Genomic DNA, 22,174 nt, shown 5'->3' on the forward strand with positions numbered 1-22,174 from the left:
TATAAAAATTATACAAACATTTTATAACGAACTGTAAGTATTCTTCCTGTATTAAAACTTAAAGCTAAATGGTTTCTACACGATAAAATAGATATAATAATGGGCTGGGCTATTTATACAAATAAAATCCATACACATTTTACAAAAACTTTACCGATGAGATATTAATGGATAAAATAAAACTAAAACACCAATGCCCTAGTTGTTATAATTGGTTCAAGCGATAAACGTAGTCTGGTTCTTGTATTGGTTCAATCACTTTCGTACTCATTTCTCGCCAGATATCGTTGCCCAAACAAGACAATAATTATATTGAGACACTTGGTATTCTAGGAATGTCCACATTACTGATAATTAGTGCCAATCAAACCACCAGGGAAACTACATAGTGCACATTACTGTATACAATTACACTGAACTTAAGAGGTATTGCAGTGTAGCACAGAGGTAATGAAACAGTGAGTATTTAAAATTTACAAACGTTTATTTGCAAATCACACTCATACTAACATTCAATATCAACAACTTTTATTGGTCACAGCTAGAATAGAAATAACTTACATAACATTTTCCGTCACATATAAAATTAATGAAAAATATTACTTTTGTACATCTAATTAAATAATTAATAATATTAAATACAAGTTCCACATATTTGGATAAATAATAGTCTAATACTTAGTATTAGCTTAAAACACTAGATTGGTAATTTTGATTTGTCCTCATCACAGACTTAGCGTGCTGACGTCGAGACTCAGATGAGTAATCTAACAGCGAGAGTAGAGGCGAGAGTAGCAGCGAGAGCAGCAGTGCTGAGTAGCGGGCTGGTGGCGGCTGAGGATCCCTGCATCCATGCTCCTGGAGGGTGCCTACAACATACAAGTATGTGGATTATCTAATAGCGAGAGTAGAGGCGAGAGCAGCAATGCTGAGTAGCAGGCTGGTGGCGGCTGAGGATCCCTTCATCCATGCTCCTGGAGGGTGCCTACAACATACAAGTATGTGGATTATCTAATAGCGAGAGTAGCAGCGAGAGTAGCAGTGCTGAGTAGCGGGCTGGTGGCGGCTGAGGATCCCTGCATCCATGCTCCTGGAGGATGCCTACAACATACAGGTATGTGGATTATCTAATAGCGAGAGTAGAGGCGAGAGCAGCAATGCTGAGTAGCAGGCTGGTGGCGGCTGAGGATCCCTGCATCCATGCTCCTGGAGGGTGTCTACAAAATACAGGTATATGGATCATCTAACAGCAAGAGTAGTGGCGAGAGCAGCAGTGCTGAGTAGCGGGCTGGTGGCGGCTGAGGATCCCTGCATCCATGCTCCTGGAGGGTGCCTACAACATACAGGTATATACATAAATCTGTAGTGACCATGACAAGTTGGGGAGATTTAAAAAATCATATTAAATGAAAAAAGTACTCCATGATTATTCGTGATTATTTATCATTGATGTACCTGTACTTTTGAAAAGTTGGCAAACCATTATGAAGAAAGTAATTAAGACATTTTCAACTTGAAAGTTATAATATCAATATACCTTTTTAGGTCAAATTTTTGAACTATTTACCTTTTTTGTATTGTCAGGGGGGTGGCCCGCAAGGAATCAGAAGGGAATCATGAGAGCATAGGTCGAGTAGTACTTCAAATTAAAGGTCTTTTTTAGAAGAGTAAAATACCGCAAAATCCGGCTCCTAAAGGTTCACCAATTTAAAGAAAATACGCTGGTTTAAAGTTTGTATAATTTACAATGTATGTCGTGTTCTACATGATTTAACATTCTTGACTTGTGAAAGTTCAACTTAGTAAATTAATACTGGACTTTAAGTACATGTCCATCGTTTAAAAGTACACTGTAAGATGTACATCAAGTAAAGTCCAAAGGCCATCCTAACAAAAGGAAACTTTCTATTATAACAACTGATAACAGGTTTTTCCTTTTATCATTCATCTCTGCAAAATAAACCCTTTATATTTATGTCATCAAACATCAACAGCTATGCTTTCGTTAAATGTTTTTGCCGAACTCTAGACTATCCTTTAGTAAATGTGAAGAGGTAATAACCACTTTAGAAACCATTTCTTAAGTCCAGTATTGATTTATTACCTATAATCTTGATTAAGATCTCCTTCTCACTCCCCGCAGGTCATCCTCCTAGCATGAAAAAATAGTAGTTACTTTTAAAAATAAAATGAGGTAATTGCCGTAATGATGAACCAAGTTTGTTGTTTTATCTACATTTGTTCAGGAATTATCAAGACCTTGCGGGACTTTTTTTACACCCTGTATGTATTTATTTATTTCAATAATATGAAATGATCGTTGTTACTGCCATAATAAAAGTACACAATATTATTCAAGCATAAAAACTGTGTTATCCTTCGCTACTAACTGTACGAATAACATCGTGCACACTCCAGCGCATTCTTTCCCCAAACTCACAGTTATAAAACAACCTTACCCTGATTTTGCTAATGGGTACAGTTGCCCTAAGGCTTGATGCAACATGTTACATCATTATTTATTTAGGCTGTGTCCTAAAAGACATAAAATACCTCTAAAAGTATTCTCATCTGACAACATTCATTGTAAGCAATTAGAAATCGTTTCGTGTTAATCAACGGGAGGATTTCTTACATGATTGTGTTAATAGCTGGTTATGAACGTTTTATTGTCATGTGTTATAAGCCTTGTTATTGATCAAGACTAGCTCTTAAGGTGGTGCAATTGATAACTACCCGAATACAGACAATTTTTTAAAACTTTGTTCACCACTCTACGTGAAAATTACAAGCATATAGAGTAAGGTTTTTTCAGCCTCTTTATAAACTAGTCCAAACAAATATGGCTGAAGATAAAATTGTGAAAATGTTATATCCAGAACATGAGCTATAGGCTCCAGAGTGTGAAATCTTTTCCTTTCTGCCTGTTTTATATTAAATATAAATTAAGAAAATTAAATGATTGAAATGTTCTTTGGAAACAAAACTAAATTGTTTTAAACAGGCCACTCCCAACATGAAGCAATAATTCGTAAAGGCTACATTCAGTAAACATTTCAAATTTTTATCTGCAGCCGTTTTCATTTGGTTTCGATTACAAAATTGCCATGATTACCCATTTTAACTGCCCGTGGAGTTAATTCACGTGGAGTGTTAAAACTTTTGTTCCTGTATTATGGAAGATAGCTTAAATAACTGTTCACAACATAAAATAAATTTTCAACCGCAAAATCTGTTTTAATAATGTTAAAATCCTTTTGACTTTACAGTTGTAAAAAATATTGCACAAGATGAAATAATATTATTGTTGAAATGTGCACCAAGCGTAGCAATACATGGCAATATATGTGATAGGAATTAAACGTAGCAATATGTGTGATAGGAATTAAACGTAGCAATATGTGTGATAGAAATTAAACGTAGCAATATGTGTGATAGGAATTAAACGTAGCAATATGTGTGATAGGAATTAAACGTAGCAATATGTGTGATAGGAATTAAACGTAGCAATATGTGTGATAGGAATTAAACGTAGCAATATGTGTGATAGGAATTAAACGTAGCAATATGTGTGATAGGAATTAAACGTAGCAATATGTGTGATGTGTGATATGAAGTAAACGTGGCAGGAGTATAGTGTTGCGATATATTTCTATTTCGTTTTCTCCGTGATTTTATTTAGCAATGTAACTAGTCTACTTTTTCAGCATATAAAAATGTTTATAGATAAATAGTACATTCATATAATGAATGTTAATTAGGCAAATGCCATATACAACAATCTGTATAAATTTAGATGATAGGCAAACAACTTTGTTAATGTTACGTGAATAATTAAATTTTGTTTACTCACAAAATAATAAATCAGTTGGAAGATCTGGTCTGACAGTAGAGTTCTCAGAGAGAACTAAACTAATTATAAATTTATGAGGTGCTTTCATTAGAAAACACGATGTTTAATACAATCACAACTTGATTATCCAGACAACTGTTTCAGCATTCCGGACTCTTTCCAGCAAGAACAACAACAACAACAATAACAATTCCCCGACTACTTGGTTGATGATCATGCTATTCACTGTAAAACTTGATTCCTCGTCTTTTACAAAACTTGGATGAACATCTTTAGACCTACTATGAAGTCCCTGATTACTTTAAGAGATAATGGTTCTTGAATTTCCTATTAAATGGTATTTTGATCATGTCTGCTGACTAGAATTGATAGAGAAAACATTAAATACAACAGACTTTATTAAATCTATTTTTTAGGCTGAGAAAAGGTTAAAGGGTTAACTCTCCCTTATTGGTATGCAAATCACACAACCGAAAATAATAAAGTAAAGTAAAGAAAAGATCTCTTATTTTATCAGGCAAAGTTAGGGCTAAAAAGCCTTCTTTTAACACTTAACCGGGAACCAAAACGGTTTAAGGTGGCTTCCGAACCACCACCAACGGCGGGCTGCTTGCAAGGACAGGATCCCTCAATGGTCACCCATCCAAGCTACGCAACAACACTAACACTTGTTTCCAACTTTTTAAAATGTAGCTTCAACTACGCTACAAACTAGTCCATCCAAGTCCACTTAAACTTGTTCCAGCTAAAATAAATTAATCGACAAAAAGTCAAAAGGTGTAGGACAGTTTTCAACACACCAAATTTCAAAAATGTTGTATTCCATAACATTTGAAACCCAAAAAGGAAAGAATTTTTTAACGGTACGTTTCGAGATCTTCTTCAGGTATATAACTAACCTAACCCATAATTAAAATCTAGTTTAAAATATACAAATAATACCAGAGCGTTGTGACACGCATAAGTCAGTATGATTTCTTTATTTTAAACTTTTTTTACTTAACATTTTAAAACTTTCTCCGACATTGGTATTGCATCAAAACTACGTTAGCACTGTCATATATTTTCAGTTTAAAAAGTAATTTGTTTTAAAAATGTATAAAAAATTAAAATATTTACAATCTTGGACACTACAATATTTACGTTCCAATCGTAGTGTAAGCAGAAAACATTGAAAGCTACCAACAAAATTTAATTGTTAAGACTGTTTTAAGAATGCTTCATTATACATTTTTAAATCACCCTTTTCACTTTTGTATTATTGTTTCACCTGAAAACAGGTAAACATATTTTTGCCTTTCACCGGATAAGCAACATAACAGGTAAACATATTTTTGCCTTTCACCGGATAAGCAACATAACAGGTAAACATATTTTTGCCTTTCACCGGATAAGCAAACGTAACATGTAAACATATTTATGCCTTTCAACGGATAAGCAACATAACAGGTAAACATATTTTTGCCTTTCACCGGATAAGCAACATAAAAGGTAAACATATTTTTGCCTTTCACCGGATAAGCAACATAACAGGTAAACATATTTTTGGCTGACAACGTTTCAAGGAAATGTAGTAATAAATTTACAAGGTTTTTTTATCTAGTGCTATATCCTTAAAACGTATTCTTATTTTTGTAAATAGGCACCTCTAGGTTCTCCCACCAGTAACGACGAAAACAGATTTCTCTATTTGTGTGTGTGTGTGTGTGCGTGTGTGTGTGTGTGTGCGTGTGTGTGTGTCCACCTTCATAAACGATACCGATAAACGAAAGAGAATTTGGAGGGTTGAATTTGCTTTGAAATACGGTCTCCACTACCTCTGTTTCTACATTGAGAATGGTAAACATCGGTTAACTGGAAACCGCTCCCCGAGCCAGGAGGTTGTATGATGTGAGGAGAGCGCGAGCGCTAGGCCTCCCACACACACCCTAAGTCTGCCATGCCTTTAACCTGGGCGTATGATAAGTACACACAGTTTGATGTATAGGTCTATTTAACTGTCGGCTCCTAACGCTATTTATAAGTAATAAAAACTGTATTTTATACAAATGGTAAACCCTATAATGGGGGAAATAGTACTGCTTTCTTCAAAGGAATTTATGATAAATAAGAGAATAAGGGCTATAAGAGAATGGTGTTCCAATTTAAGACAACAGTATAGAAGAAGTTAAAAAATATTATTTTGAAAGTTATATTTACACTCTTTTACTCTACGTCTAGAATTTATTAATTTAAATCATAAATAACATAACTGAATTGGAACTGACTTGTGGAGTTTTCTTTATAATTTCATAAGTTATTTATTTATTTTGAGCTCATCACCATAACAAGTGAGAAATGGCTACACTTGCATTGGTAAACTGCTTTCGATTAAATTTATCCATAAAGCTCCTCAGATTGACTATAACTACACCTCGACACACATGAACGTAGCCAAAAAAAACAATTTGGGGAGGGGGAGATCAAGACAACTGATATTTTCCCATAGTGGACCGAAAGTAAGGCACCATTTTTGGCCCGTTTATATGTTAAGAACGATCTTTCAGCATGTCATTAAAAATAATAATAGTTTACTAAAAATGTTATTTAAACTATTAAAAGTTTGGGAGGGTCCGGGCCACTTAAGCCCCCTCCCTGGATACGTCCTTGTCAACACATTTCGTTTGGTTGTTTAGTTTTGGCTGTTAATATTTTATAAACTGTTTCAGCTAGCTTCTGAAAAGACTTTGAGGCATGCCTTAATGCCCCAATCGAAATGTTCATTCACTAGTAAGAGAGAAAATAGTGATTGCGAACCGGCTAAGATTTTATAGAAGGACAACGGCGAAGTAACAATATATATATATATATATATATATATATATATATATATATATATATATATATGTGTGTGTGTGTCAAAATATGACAAATTTAGAAGATGACATAACAAAGTGTAAAGAGTGATCATCAGTATACTAGTCCGCAAGAGTCTGGTAAATAGTGCAAAAGTTCACCATATACGTCCTAAGGCAACACAAATGTCAACAAATCGAACAACATTATGTGCATTTCCTTCACGGATCCACATTGTATCCAAGTAAAGGCATGTTGTTGTATGATTCGTACAAGAGTTCAAAGAAGGCAGATTTGATTCTATTGGAATAATCTGAAGAAACTATTATCACGGTTCTAAATGGCACATGTTGATATGTTAGTAGCCTGCGTAAGCCTCACACCTGGCGATGTGAAATATTTGACATTACTTTTTATTGCTTTACAATATTGTAGTCAGATCTGATAATTTCTATTAGTATCATCTCGGCTTGAAAATATGATATTTATATTACATTAAAATATGGTATCAGCAAATCTTGACTGTATCAGGCCACGACTATAAATCGGCTTGAGTTTGACCGAAGAATGTACGTAAAACATTATCAATTTAACACGTAAAATAGAAGGATCGCCGCGCTTAGGAAAGCAAGGAATTGAGCCGATCTAAAGATTTTCGTCAATCGCGATCACAGGAGAAAGAAAATTGAACAAGAAAGTTGCAAAGAGGATAAATCGTTGACAAGAGTTCCCCTTGGGTTTTCGAAAACATATTAAATTGTTGCAAAAATAATTATTGCATATTCAATACTACCTTTAATTCGCCAATCTCCAGAAGGCTAATTTACAATATCCTGAGGTGAAAAATAGTTTCTCCTCAGAAAGAAACGAGTTTCAATTACGTTTGTTTTAGTGGTTTCAGAATGTTAGGGTAGAACGTTAAAATGCCAAACGCTTGTTGCTTTGTACTATCTACTTAATCGTCAGATACTATACAGTATAGGCTAATAATTATGAGTATTTCTGTATCAGCCAACCAGATAAAGGACAAAAAACACAAAGTGATTGTTTTCAGGAATTTCATCTCTGACTGATGCTGGTGTAACTTGTAATAAGTTTCTGACTGGTTGGTTTAACTTGTATAATTTAACCCTTTGAGTACCAAGCGCTTACTGACGGGTGGCGCCCCGCATTGAGGTTGAAACCTGCATTAACGACGGTCTTGTCCCTCAGTGCAAAGCACTCTTGGGATTTGTGAGGTGATAATGTATAAATCATTACTATAATTCACAGTTGTTAAAAAAAAAAACAGTGCGATGATTTTTTTGTAGGGGGGAAAGTAGCCTATACTTATAATACTTATTTGAACTGTACAATCTGTTAATATTTTTAAAATAAAAAGTAAACAAATAAATTGTTATTTTTTAAAATTTGTATTTTTGATAATTATTTATTTGTATGCACCATTTTTATTGTTTCCTATATAAACAGGAAGCTATATATACCAAGTTTCAAAAAATAAAGTATTTTCATAATTGAGTTCCGAATTTCTTTTTAGAGCTAAATGTTAAGTGCCAATGACTTAATCAGCAACAAATCAAAACAATATAGAGAATATATTTTTAATTGAATTATCATGTATAAAATGAGACTAAGTGCAATACAATAAAATGTCAATGTTTAGTAACAGAATATTAAATATTCGCAAGCCGATCAAGTCAGCCCTCGGCACCTATCATCGGCACTTGACGACCTAAGAGTAAAAAGCGCGATTTCTTATAAAAAAAAACATGATTTTAAACCCTTTCACTACCTCGCCACTTTGGTTCTCACCAAAACGAGTGGAACTAACGACCGGCTTCTTTCTCAATTTATCTGATATTATCGATTAGAAATAGATTTGGGTCCTTATATTCTTGCCTCGAAGACTATATATTTATATATTATAAGTTGTTAAACTTATATATGACATAAAAACGACCAATAGCATCTTGCCCCAGCGATGACTTGGTAGTCGGTTGGAGCTGACGTTTCGAACTAAATCAACAGTCGTCCGGAGTTTCCAGTTGTCTTTATCAACTTATTGTTGTTCTCCAGCTGTGTTCCAGTGGCAGAACAAACACGTCGAATGTGTGACTCAATGACTTTCTAATTATTGATCGATACTACAAACAACGTCTCGCCTTTCTGTCACAGGGCTGATTAAATCGTCAAAAGATAGTTGCTAGGTTCGTTTGTAAACATGTGTAAGAAATGTCTGGTATTAAATCAGTTTCAAATCATACTATTTTTACTGCAAGAAATGATATTCCGAAAAATGTCGAATATACGAATACTTGGAATACTTGAAGTAAGTATCGTACATTGCCGTGTACGATGAAGTATTTTGTTTACCTCTGCATTACTAAAACTAAAAATATTCATATTATATCTAGACGTTTTTATGGCTTTATGGATTTTTTAAATAGGCCGTTCTAGATTTTAAGCGTTACGTTATAGAGACTTTGATTTATATTATAACAATACGAAGTGAGAAAAACTCTCGTGCAGAAAGTTGTGTTTCTTAAAGCATGGTTTTGCGGACAAAAGAATTGATTAAAGCTAAGTATTAATTTACTTCAACATACATTTTAAATATGGAAATTCGGAAAAAAATTTATATAATATGTTCGCTTTTAAACTTGAACTTGTTCTTTGTTCTGTTAAAATGTGCCATCAACTTCATACATGTCATAAAAACTCAAAGCCACCAGTGATTCGGTAAAGACGAACACACGCTCACACACAAGCAAGGATTGGGGGTTGCGGGAACCAAACCACTGTCCACATGAGACGTTCAGTTTATTTTATTACAAAATAGATGATCTTAACACTAGTGAACAAAATAAATGCGTGATTATCACAAAATACAGAGGTATCATGAAAATCCAGAGAGGAATAATACTGTTCGTTAACACAGTGAGCACCAAAGGAGAACTGACTAAAAGTGGGGTTACGTTATGACTACGGGTGCAAGTGCAATGTTAGACAAGAATGGGAATGGGGATTGGATAATTACTGAATTCCGATGACACCGCAAGCGACACGAGTGCCGGCGTGGCCCGTGGTCAGACTGTCGCTGAAGCCTCCGCGTCCCAGATCATCAGCATCAGAGTGCACGACGACAGCGCGCCCTATGATGCTGTATTTGCCCGCGAGCGAGATCACAGAGTCGGTGATCATGATGTCCGCAACACCGTTATCCTCTGCGAAGATGTTGCCCAGATCTCCTGCATGCCTCACTTCGTCGTTGGGTCCTCCGTGGTTTTTCTGGAACAATCAAATTTTTAGTGCAGGAAATTTTACTGACAAAATTGTTGGTTAAGATATCGTACTAAAATCTGCCATTCGCATTAAATTGGAAACAGCGGGAAAAGTCTATCAAGATCATGATCGAATTTATGATGTCCATGATTAAAGCTACGATACCCATGATCAAACTCAACTGTCCATTAGCAAAGTTTCTATGATATTTATTATACGTCCATGAGTGTAGTTATGATAGCCATGATAAAAGTTACGATATACACGATATTAGCTACGTTATTCACGATATACATGATAATACCTACGTTATCCACGATAATAGTTACGATATACACGATAATGGCTAAGTTATTCATTTGCGAAATACACGTAATAACTGTGTTATTCATGATCATAGTTACGATATACATTTAATAGCTACGTTATCCCCGATCGTAGTTACGATATACATGATAATAGCTATGTTATCCACGATCATAGTTACGGTATACATTACAATAGCTACGTTATCCACGACTATAGTTACGATATACATGATAATAGCTACGTTATCCACGATATACATGATAATACCTACGTTGTCCACGATCATAGTTACGATATACATCGTACTAGCTACGTTATCCAAGATCATAGTTACGATATACATGATAATAGCTACGTTATTTATGATCATAGTTACTGTATACTACATGATAATAGCTACATTATTTATGATCATAGTTACTGTATACTCGTACATGCTAATAGATACATTATACATGATCATAGTGACTATAAACATGATAATAGCTACGTTATTTATTATCGTAGTTACGATATACATGACAATAGCTACGTTATTCACGAAAAAAGTTGCAACCTATACTACATAATGTCTTTTAGACGTTGGATTGGTGAGAAAGTTATTATTCATAGTGCATATATGGCCGGAATGGTAAACTTGTATTAAACGTCTATATTTTACTCACAAGAGACCCCACTGAAGGAACGTTAACCTATGAGCTATTAATTTTGATTTGTGATAAGGACCAATTGCTTACAATGACTTCAACCGCTTCAACTACCAAGCTGCTTTAGAGGACAAGTTCGTTTAGCGGTCACCATACACCACACAAGCCTCGATCGTCGTCGCTCGACTTTTTATCTTACTATAAAGACACCCCGTTTCACAATATCGATATGAAAGTCCTCATAGATTACTGCTATCGTCTAGCTTTCACAGTGCACGATGTGTACATATTGAGACATTCCTGTTTTTTCCTTTCATTCAGGGAGGTCCTTTATAAGTTACTTGCAATAAAGTCGAAAAGTTTCAAGTGGAAATGGAACAAACTAATTTTTAAAATTGTACTAACTTTCACTGAAATAAATCCTATGATCTCTCGGGGGATAATCCTCTTCTTTATCTTAAATTAAAATAAAATTACTACAAGTTGCAAACTAATGTTATATAGACTTTTCAGTGAACTTTGCGTATTGTTGCATGAAACAATTCAATGCGATAAAACTGTCCTCTAAAAGAATCAGAGGAATTAAAACAATTAAGTAAGGTGATCTCTATTTTGGGCGTCAGCAGCTCAGGGGATTCTCTCACTATTCCGTGACGATAAGACGGAGGGGAGGGTGGGGAAGATTATGATTTTAATCAACAAGTAGACAACCCTTCCCCTCCCACGGAGGGGAAGGGGGAAGAGGGCCACTTACCCCTCCCCTCCAACCCACCCCTAACTGCCACACAGTCAAGTGTTATGACACGAAACCTTAGTCTTCCCCAACCTTACTCTCTCTCTGTACGGTTTCTATAGTAAGAACCTGTCATCTGTGGCTGATTATTTGCCTCACCAGTCGTCATTTAATTGGTTTAAATAATTCAGCTCGTTGGTTCAGCTTTAAGCTCAAAATGTTCCAACATATGCTGAATTATTTCTTTCAAGTTTGTTAACGACGATGAATTATCTGAAAGAACTCTGATATTTAGCATTGCTGTGTTAACAAAAAAAAAATAGATCACAATGTTTTTGAGGATTGATATGCATAATGCGGGTTAAATAAATCTGGCTTGTTTGTTTCAACTCGGACAGCTGTCAGGCGTCTCCTTCTGAACTGAAGTAACGATAAACAGTACGATCTTCATGATCTTGCCTTCCTTATGAAAAAACGAGGAAGAGGTACTTCAGCAGAAGTTGGAAGAGACCTTTCAGAGCTATCTGCAAGAATGCTCATAATGAGAATCTTGAACTAGTTAGTGTTTTGTTCTTCAAGTTCAACCATTGTTATTGTAATTTGTACAGACTCTACACTGTCCATTTAAGCTCTATTTTTACCACGGTATTGCTAATTTACTTGTAAAATGCGTCAAGGAATCTTTAAATAGAGTTTCTTAAATAGGAATTTAAGAGTCCAAATTTTCACAGTGATGAACGTGATAGCCAAATCACACAGGTATCACGACATTCGTTCTTCTTAGAATTTAAGTTTCTTCCCTGAGACATTTTGGAACATTGCGAATTAATGTTCTGAGTAACCCACTTTCTCACAATACGACATATTTCACTATTAGATATTATTGATAGTGCCTGGCTTTTTTTATTTTATGCAGTATAAGCGTTGGCTTTCGAGTTCGAGTCAAAGTTAGATTTCACATATTATTTATAACGCCTGGTTACCATCTGCATCAAACGTTTCTTTCGAGGCTAAACACAATTTTAATCCGTTTTCGTAAAATTTATAGCACATTGTAATTTACAATGTGGGATATTTCAGGAGCCCAGAGCCAATTGCAAGATTTCTAATAATAGAGAAATCTCCCTTATCAAAGAAACGAATCGTCAGATGCACTAGTTCAGGTGTAGGTCGAAATGGGAAGGTATCAAAAGGGTTAAAAAGGAGTAATTTTTTTCAAGATCACATTTTCTAAGCTTGGCACACTAAAATAAATGATAAATTAGAGATAGCTGATTGAATCAACATCAGATAATTGAACCTACAGCCCCTCCTGGACTAGAAACTCTTACTCACCTTGTCGGGGTTGAAGTGGCCCTCGGTGGACTTGCAGCCTGTGCTGAGGTCGCCCTTCTCGTGGATGTGGAAGCCATGCTTTCCCTTGCTCAGACCACTGACTGTACCTCTGACCGTGACCGGACCTCCGTCCTCGGCCTGGCTGAACGTCACATTGCCTGACACCCCTGGGTCTCCCTTCAAGATCACGATGGCTCTCCTTTCCTGTATCAAAAATACATTTAAGTACGTCATGTAAATAAGTGTGGATACAGAACGAGCCATGTACCTAAAAGCGCGGTCAGTCAGAGGATGAACCGACCTTCCCCCTCCAATCCACATGAAGCACGCGGTACAGTCGAACCAAAAGTAGTACTGATATAGCCGGGGCAGAATGTGTGGTCAGTGGCGCAAAAATTTGAGCGGACTGTACTAGGTCAAGCCAAGAGAGGGGTATTTTTGGGTGATGGGGGCCGCATTATACTCTCCTCTCCGCGCTTCATGCTACATGGTTCGAGCTGTATTCTTTAAACTATCTTGAGAAACATAAAACTATATTATTATTCAATAAATCCCAATACAACATATTGTATTACCTGTTCCTTAGGTAATTTCCTTTTGATTCATACACAGAATGTATTTCACCATCTTAGGATCATAATGGAAAAACAACACTTGTTAAGAAAATTGATTGGAAATGGAACGTTTCACGCTTTAATATTTTATTATTCAGAAATCACTGACTTGTCCGTATAGTAAAAACCTACGAGACAAACTGAGCTAAAGAACTGGTGTAGTTAAAAAGCTAATCAAAAAGACTTTTTACTTCTTTGAATCACTACAGATAAAAACGTTAAAATGAAATATTTTGATGTAGTTTCATTCAGCAATGTAAGTTCGTACGATAAACCTTTCAATTAAAACTGTGTTTCTCGTAATACATTTACATTGCAAAATACGTGGGTAACTTTTGTGTTCTTGCGATTGAATTTTACATAACCAATTGACTAAAAATTTTCGTTGTGAATTATAGACCATGATATTATTTCTACAGACGTCTGTTAGGTTTATTGTGTTTTATTTAAATTATATCATAATGTGTTTGTGGTTAAAAACGAAGAAAGATTATTTTAAAATATAACAAATAAAGAATGAAATTTAGAGATAACAGCTTACTCAACTGGGCAACGCAAAGAGCCAAGAGCACTTCAATAACAATATATATTTCCTGCGGACTCACCAATCGAGTTCACTCAAAAGTTGGAGTTTGTATTCTCTGTCCAGATATAATGTGAAAGCTGGAAGGGTTTTTCGACAAACAATGATTCTAATTATTATAGTTCATTAATAATATTATAACACAGCAAGCAGTATTAGTATTGATTTTTACATTTGTACAAAATCCACCTACTTCTTATCATTAAATGTGCTATTTCATGATCTAACCAATGTTATAACACATTTGCCAAACAGTAGTACGTAACATTTTTCCGTATATTTTCTACTAAATGAGCTGGACCAATTATGGATTACGATGTGTTACCTGAATATTGCTTTAAATCATGTATTTTCATTCATTAATTCACTGGTAATTCAACCATCGCCAGGGTATTTCTTGGGGTTTATGATGTGCCATATATTATACTATAATTTGTCGATCTGGGAGATTGAAAATGAATCTTTTTCACGAAAATCCATATTGAACGCAATTGTATTGCAGTTTTCAAGGGTAGAGTACGATAAGCGGACCCGGTTTTTTATATCGAAATTGCCAAACGATATTACTTAATCATAACCATTGATATAACCAATCGATACTGATTAATTATTTTTAACAATTAACTTAAATAATCTATATCAACAGCTGTAAACACTTTCAAATAATACACGCAATCGTATAACTATTATATATATATATATATATATATATATATATATGTGTATGTATATGTGTGTGTGTGTGTGTGTGTGTATGTATATGTATATATATATATATATATATATATATATATATATATATATATATATATATATATATATAAAACAATTATTGTTATTATACATACACGTAATAATATAATATCACGTAATGTATAATTATAAACAATTCAATAATTATGACATAAACAATATGAATTGTGGCTCATAATTAGAGTTTTCCAATATTCCTTTATATTCATATTTTAATTTAAAACATATGATTGTTATTTAGGACTTTAGATATTCCTATATCAATTGATAGTCTAGGATTCGAGATGCGACTATTAGGTATCGATGATTATATTCTTCGATATAAAAAACCGGGTCCGCTTATCGTACCCTACCCGTTTTGAATTGCATCAATACGCATATTAGGGCGAGTCATCCGTTCAATCCGTTCGTACTCTAGCAGGAAGCTCTTAATACGATGTAAGATGTTACCGTTTAAATGCAGTGTTACTAATTTATATCTATTTTTGCTGATGCTCTTCCAAAAGGTATTTTTACGAGATAAAATGAGGTAATGTTTCCCCTCGGAATCATTACTGATACCAGGAATACGTTTATATATCTACCAGGAAGACATTTCTCATCAGACCTCTTTTTTTTGCTCAATGATTTCCATTTGGAGTTCACAACATGTAGGATCTAGAGCAGCAAAAAGCCTTGGGATACCGGAGGATATGTGCTCAAGCACAAGAAACATTTTTCTTCATTTGCCTTCCCATATGGTAGGATGTTATCTTCTGGGATAGCGGACTTAATCACCCGCCATGGATATCTGTGGAACATTCTTCGCACTGGTGGAAGTTACAAATACAGAGTTTGCAGTAAGCAAGATACTGGTACATCAGCAGGGACATAGTATTTGTCTGCTCTTTTTAGGTAGGAAGAAGTTGTTCCTTATTATTACATAAAACGAGTTTATTAAATCATTACACGTCATTATTTATTTTTATCGTCATCTTTAAGTCACTACAAGAAAAATCTGTTATTCAAATTTAACTCAGTCTGTCCTTTCAATCTAGATCAGGAAATTTCCTTGTGAAAAATATGAAATAGAATTCTGCGCTTCCTGTTTTTCAAGGTGATACAGTTGAATTACTGACGCGTGTTTACGTAAAAAAGTAAATTCTTAAACATTCGTTCTCAATTATTAGTTGTTTTTGATAAGTTGTATATTTATTTTGGATTATGGAAAAGGCTGATTAATTACATTTACTTTCGAATCTTACAATCAATATTTGCTTGTGCATTTGTCCTAACTTGAATACGTTATGTCCACAGTCTACGTTCAGCGACCATATGGTGATGCCCTACAAAATTTATGCACCATTATCGTTCACTTACCAGACAATAAAGAGCAATATTGGCCTGAAAACCGAACATAGGTTGTAATTCGTGAATCATTCATGAGAGAAATTTAATGATAAAAGGCTCTGTGATTTGCATTGTACTGGCAATTGTGTCATGTTATTTACATAAAAGCTGTGTCATACATTATGTATTAACAGAGCTTCAGAGTGGTTCCTTATCGGATGGCTAATAGTGAGGTCACATTCACAGATCTTCGGTCTCGAAAAAGATTTTACAGAAAGATGAAACGGTTTCGTACAAAAGAAATATGACGTAAAATTACGTTCAATGACGTTAAATTACGTTCAATGACGTTGAATTACGTCAAAAGACGTAAAATTACGTCCAAAGACGTAAAAGGGTTCAATAAACTTCAAGCAATGACATCGTAGCAAGTTATAAGCAATAATTGACATTAATACATTCAACAGCAATACATTTCAAAAGAATTTTGTGAGTAGAGTATTATTTAATTGGTTCACAATTATTGAGACCTTTCCCTTTGAATGAGTTCATAAATAAAACATTGAAATTACCAATGCAGAATCGGTACACGAGTTTAATATCACTTTTATAATCTTCATGAATTGGTAAACAATCGTTCCTATTTGCATATTTCCTTCTAAGGTATGAGTATAATGTATTTAATTTATAGTTCTATGGCTGAATTTACATATTATTTGGGCTTTGATCTCGCGCTATCATTTCTTACAACATAGTAAAGGTTCCTAACGACTATATGATCACGTAGCATGTTTAAAATAAATATTTTTTAAAGATATTAATAATTCATCTAATGAATCAAAAGGTTTTAACTTATATTATACATTTAATTTTTTTGTCGCGTTCTATTTCGTCTATATTTTAATAATACATACAATTGTACGCATTGTTGAAGATGAATTTAACATATGAATTTTTATTATGTAAACCTGAACATGTTTTTATTCCTTGGAACATTATAATAAAGTATTGGAAACAGACTCCCAACTATTAAAAAGTAAAATCTGCAAAATTGAAAACTAACACTAACACTATGATTTACTCTATTTTTAAGTTTAATATTTTAAGTCTAAAGTTAGTACAGCTTAAGAAACAGTTGTAAAAGAACCCAATATCTTGTTTAGCTGAAATAATTAGTTAGGTTAATTAAGAATTCCAATAAGCCTAATTGACGTAATTATTAAATGATGTTCCAATTTTGATTTTAAAGAATCTTCTAATCTGTACTAATGTGTAAAGATCGAATGGCGTCTTTCTGTGTTTTATGTGTATTTTTTTTAAATTTATTTTACATGGATATTCTTAGGGTTTTTGGTTAACACATAGATCTATTCCTATTTCCGAAGTCAAACAAACACACAAGGTGATGGGTGTCCACCGACCGCCGACCAACACGTCTTCCCCATAATAGGGAACGCGTACCGAAATCCGGGCTACGCCCCACTGGTCTCGAATGCTCCCTTTTTATTTTGGTTTTGGTTGATCAGCAGATGATAATAGGTTTTCTATCATCTGTAAAAGTAAAAAATAATAAGTATATAATAGTCCTTAAACTGTTTAACAGGTTACACTAAATGTTTGTTGTTATTCAGATATAAAAGTCAGCTGTACTTTACAACTTCTATTTTTATCTACTCTGTATCAGTTTACACTTGTAAACATATTCAAGATATTACCACCCATAATCATATTATTCTACCAGAAATAAAAACAGTGTCATTGTACCCCATCATAATAATAACATTTTCTGAAAATCAATAAAATATCTAGAACCTATAGTTTATAACAGATAGCCAGATTATTTGAAAATCAACCTTTCCTTTCATACTTTAAAAATAAGTATCATACTTCCTCGTAAAGAACTGTTTTAATTTATTTTCTTAATGTTTTAGCACCACCCACTTATACAAGTAAAACTTATAAACGGTACTGACTTTTTAATCTGTTAGGTAGTCAGTCAGATTTAATATTACACTAATAATATAAACAATTTTCTAGATTCCATTTATCATTTAGTTGCATTATGTATAGCGGTACCGACTATTCTTGAAACTTTATAAAAAATAAATTATTTTTAATTTGAATTTTTAATTTACATATGTCATTTTATGAGCGGCATCTTTTCTTTGTCTAGGTCTGTTTTATTGAGGTTTTAATCAGATACACCAAAATGCCATTGTTTATTTCATCACAAGTGCGTTAACTGAAAAGCTAACTTCGACTTTAGTCTCCTTCAGACTTAGGATCTGTCCATACTGGCCTATGTAGTTTAGTTATGAATAAATGAATAATGAATAAATGAATTTATTTCCAATCAATATAAACATAATTATAAACATTATCACTTTTGGAAATTGACTGACCACTTTTTTATACTGAAATCGTTGGAGTTATTCAATAAAATATCATGGAGAGAAATTCGAGACATTTCAGAATTATTTATGAAAAACAGATATTGCAATATCTTCCAGTGATTATCACTTATCTCAATATTCCTTGGAATGCCATTTACAAAAAATATGCTCACGGCGTCGCAGTTTATAAAAATGAAATTGCGTGAAAAGCCGCGGGTAACTGCTTGTATATTTAAATCACATTTAAGGAATAGCTTGTATTAATTTATACCTGTTATTCCTTTCCTGTCTATTGGATGGTTAATCATCCCAATGTGCAAAGGATTTTGACTTGCGTTTTGAATAGCGTTGGAAAGAGTTTGGTCCCACTGGTATAATTTATCAGGGTGGAATGAAGATCTGAAATCAGCCAATACTGCCACATTGTCAGACTGGATGCTGTAGGAATGGTGTTTCCCGAATCCCGTATTTGGCTCAGGCTCTTGGTACAGTCGGTGATGCATAAAACTTTTAATTTTTATCAGTAGATATGCAACAAATAAAAAATTACTGATTCTTTAGCTTTTATACTATTTAACCCTAAAAATATCAATACCACTAATATAAAGCTTCGCAGAAATTTGAAAACCTAATAGAGTCAATAGCTATAGCCATTTATGAAGTAACTATATTTGGAAAACGATTAATTATAAAAGCACCAAAGTCAATGAATCCTCTCAGCGGAAACCGGTTTTTGAAGGATATAGATGCCAATTTACATGTAATTATCGTTTTCTCCATCTCGCAGATAGGTCGTGTTGAACAGAAAGCGAGAACTCGTGAAGAGAAAATAGAGCTACTAGTATTTACGTTGGTCTACAAAACTCACATTCTAGTGCTGTAAATGAATGAACAATAATTTTTAACGCAGTGAAGAGATTTTTTCAATATGAAATACCTTTTGTTTTATTTCCCATGTCATAACAATGAATCATAGTATATAAAATACATTATAGTAAGTAAACGTATTTTAAACATAGAATGACAGTATTATATGTGCTCCTTACCAAATCAAGAAGCATATACACACAGAAAAATACTTATCAAAAATAAAAAGATTGAAGATTCAAAGACAGTAATGCCGTATACCATTGACGCGCACTAGGACTTTTTCAAACAACTTGTACAGGAGGCAGTAATTAAAGATACCCCCATCGATGATGAAAATGAATAAAGAATATGTTTTTTAATTTTATAATATTCATTACGGACTAAAGACTTGAGTTTAAATTATTTGATAACTGATCTTATTCATTATTTAATTGAACCCTGCAGTCTTTCTAGCTAAAACGGTCCCTAAAGTTTATTGAATATTCAAAGGGACGTAAGTCAACCAGTTAAAGTATTTTTCCTAGTTTCCTATTAGGTACCGAACGTCTAAAATAAATGTAATTGCTGGTTTATATATCTACTTAATTTTATAATATTATAAAACCGCTATTAAATATTTGAAAGAAGATACAAAAGTATGTTAATGAAAGGAACCTTTTAACAGTTCGTGTACAAAGATATCTACTGCTTCTAAGTTCAACCACAATTATACCCCTTGACGATTTCTTCTCAGTTCAACTACAGTTAAATCCCTTGACAGTTTCTTCTCAGTTCAACCACAGTTAAATCCCTTGACGATTTTTTCTCAGCTCAAACTACACAACTACCGTTAAATCCCTTGAAAGTTTCCACTCAGTTCAACTACAGTTAAATCCCTTGACGATCTCTTCTCACTTCAACCAAATTTAAATCCCTTGACGGTTTCTTCTCAGTTCAACCACAGTTATATCCTTGACGGTTTCTTATCAGTTCAACTACAGTTAGCCCTTGACGATTTCTTCTCAGCTCAACCACAGTTAAATCCCTTGACGGTGTCTTATCAATTCAATTACAGTTAGCCTTGACGATTTCTTCTCAGCTCAACCACAGTTAAATCCCTTGATGGTTTCTTCTCACATCAACCACATTTAAATCCCTTGGCGATTTCTTCTCAGTTCAACCATATTTAAATCCCTTGGTGATTGTATTCTTTTTATACCAGGTTCCGACAACACTGCCAACTATGGAAGAGAGTTATTCTATGAACATCGGTTTCAAGTTAATTGCAGGCTTCTGCTACTTACACCACATTAGAATTTTTAAATATTGTACCATTTTGTTTCTGTTACGTCATAGAAATTGACAATGCAAATTTTTGCATCCGGTTAAGCATTATTTTTATCAGTTATTATATTCGAGGTTGATTGTTGGAAGAGACCGAAAGTGCGCTATGGTTTGGCTTCCAACGCATATTCAGAGAAAAAATCCAAATTGACACAGGACTGGTTTTATTTTATATTTGAATCACACCTTAACATTTCATAATGTGTGCTTGAACCAAATATCATAACAACACAAACACAAACACTGTAAATGTACTACGCACACTGAAACACAAAACATTATTTCGAATAACACAAATTAAACATAGATAAATAATTAGTGAGAAAATAAATTAAAATGTCATGTAGTTCGCCAAAAAGAACTATAAAGATGTAGTTTTTTCATATAATATTACATATTTATAGTTTTTTTAATTTAGAGATTAAAACAAATCCATAAAATATATTAAGAAGGATGAACAATCATGTAATCTTAATGCAATGCAGAGATAATATTTTTGGGAAATATTTCATGAGGAATCTTTCAAAATTATTTAATACATTTACGCTTTAAAAAATCACAAATAATTGCAGTGCCATACACAGACACTCTCTAAAATAATCCCTTTGCCCAAATGTAGCTTAGTGTGTGTACAAAACTAAGATACAGATGTGTGACGTACCTCAGCTGCAGCCAGGAGGAAAGGAGTGACCAGGAGTGTACAGAAGAGCCAGGACACCATGTTGATGTTGATATGTCTGCAACAACAAGACGACTGTCAGTGAGTCAGGCTAGGTTATGTAACTCGACTGTTACGTAACCTCGCGACCAGTGAGTGAGTGCCTCGACCGCCTTGACCGGGCCACTCCACTCTGTGTGTGTGTAAACTACATAGTACCTGCCTCAAGGTCAATGTCAACCCACAGGTGAACTGAAGCACATTCAGTCATAATGGGTAAAACCGTGTACTTTCATATACTGCACGTAGTTTTTCGTAGTTTTGAATCCCACCATTGAAAAGGTCACACAGAACTCTACAGAAGTGGACGTGCCTTTGCAAATGGAACTGTTACAGGCCTTGATCTAGTTCAGGACTAGTGGTTGTGAGACTGGATTCGATAATTTAGGGGCTCAGGGATGCCAAGGCGAGGATCACATTTGAAAGGGAGTCGTTAATCACTGTTTTAATTAAGCTGTGGAGCAAACTCACTTCAGGGATAACTAAATTGTTAGATTCGTGAAGACGGTTATTACAGACTGCTTCCACGTCAAGAATTAATAACATACATTTACTTAATTCCAAATTGGTAATGCCAATAGACTTGGTTACAGTTTT

General features: G+C 34.1%; 1 protein-coding gene across 3 annotated transcripts; it reads right to left on the bottom strand.

Moving 5' to 3' along the window:
- Window positions 1-465: 465 nt before the first annotated feature.
- On the bottom strand, window positions 466-21,673 carry LOC124367215 (superoxide dismutase [Cu-Zn]-like). 3 transcript variants are annotated; one of them, XM_046823869.1, is made up of 4 exons: window positions 21,521-21,673; window positions 12,995-13,198; window positions 9,726-9,976; window positions 466-869 (listed from the first exon to the last, which is right to left on the bottom strand). In XM_046823869.1, the coding sequence occupies exons 1-4, from the start codon at window positions 21,578-21,580 to the stop codon at window positions 755-757; spliced, it is 630 nt and encodes a 209-aa protein (XP_046679825.1). In that variant the 5' UTR covers window positions 21,581-21,673; the 3' UTR covers window positions 466-754. The 3 variants fall into 3 exon arrangements, with proteins under 3 accessions (XP_046679825.1, XP_046679827.1, XP_046679826.1); XM_046823871.1 differs by lacking the exon at window positions 466-869 and adding an exon at window positions 993-1,101; XM_046823870.1 differs by lacking the exon at window positions 466-869 and adding an exon at window positions 1,218-1,333.
- Window positions 21,674-22,174: the final 501 nt, after the last annotated feature.

This window comes from Homalodisca vitripennis, chromosome 8 (genome assembly GCF_021130785.1).
Source record: "Homalodisca vitripennis isolate AUS2020 chromosome 8, UT_GWSS_2.1, whole genome shotgun sequence".
NCBI classification, from domain to species: domain Eukaryota; kingdom Metazoa; phylum Arthropoda; class Insecta; order Hemiptera; family Cicadellidae; genus Homalodisca; species Homalodisca vitripennis.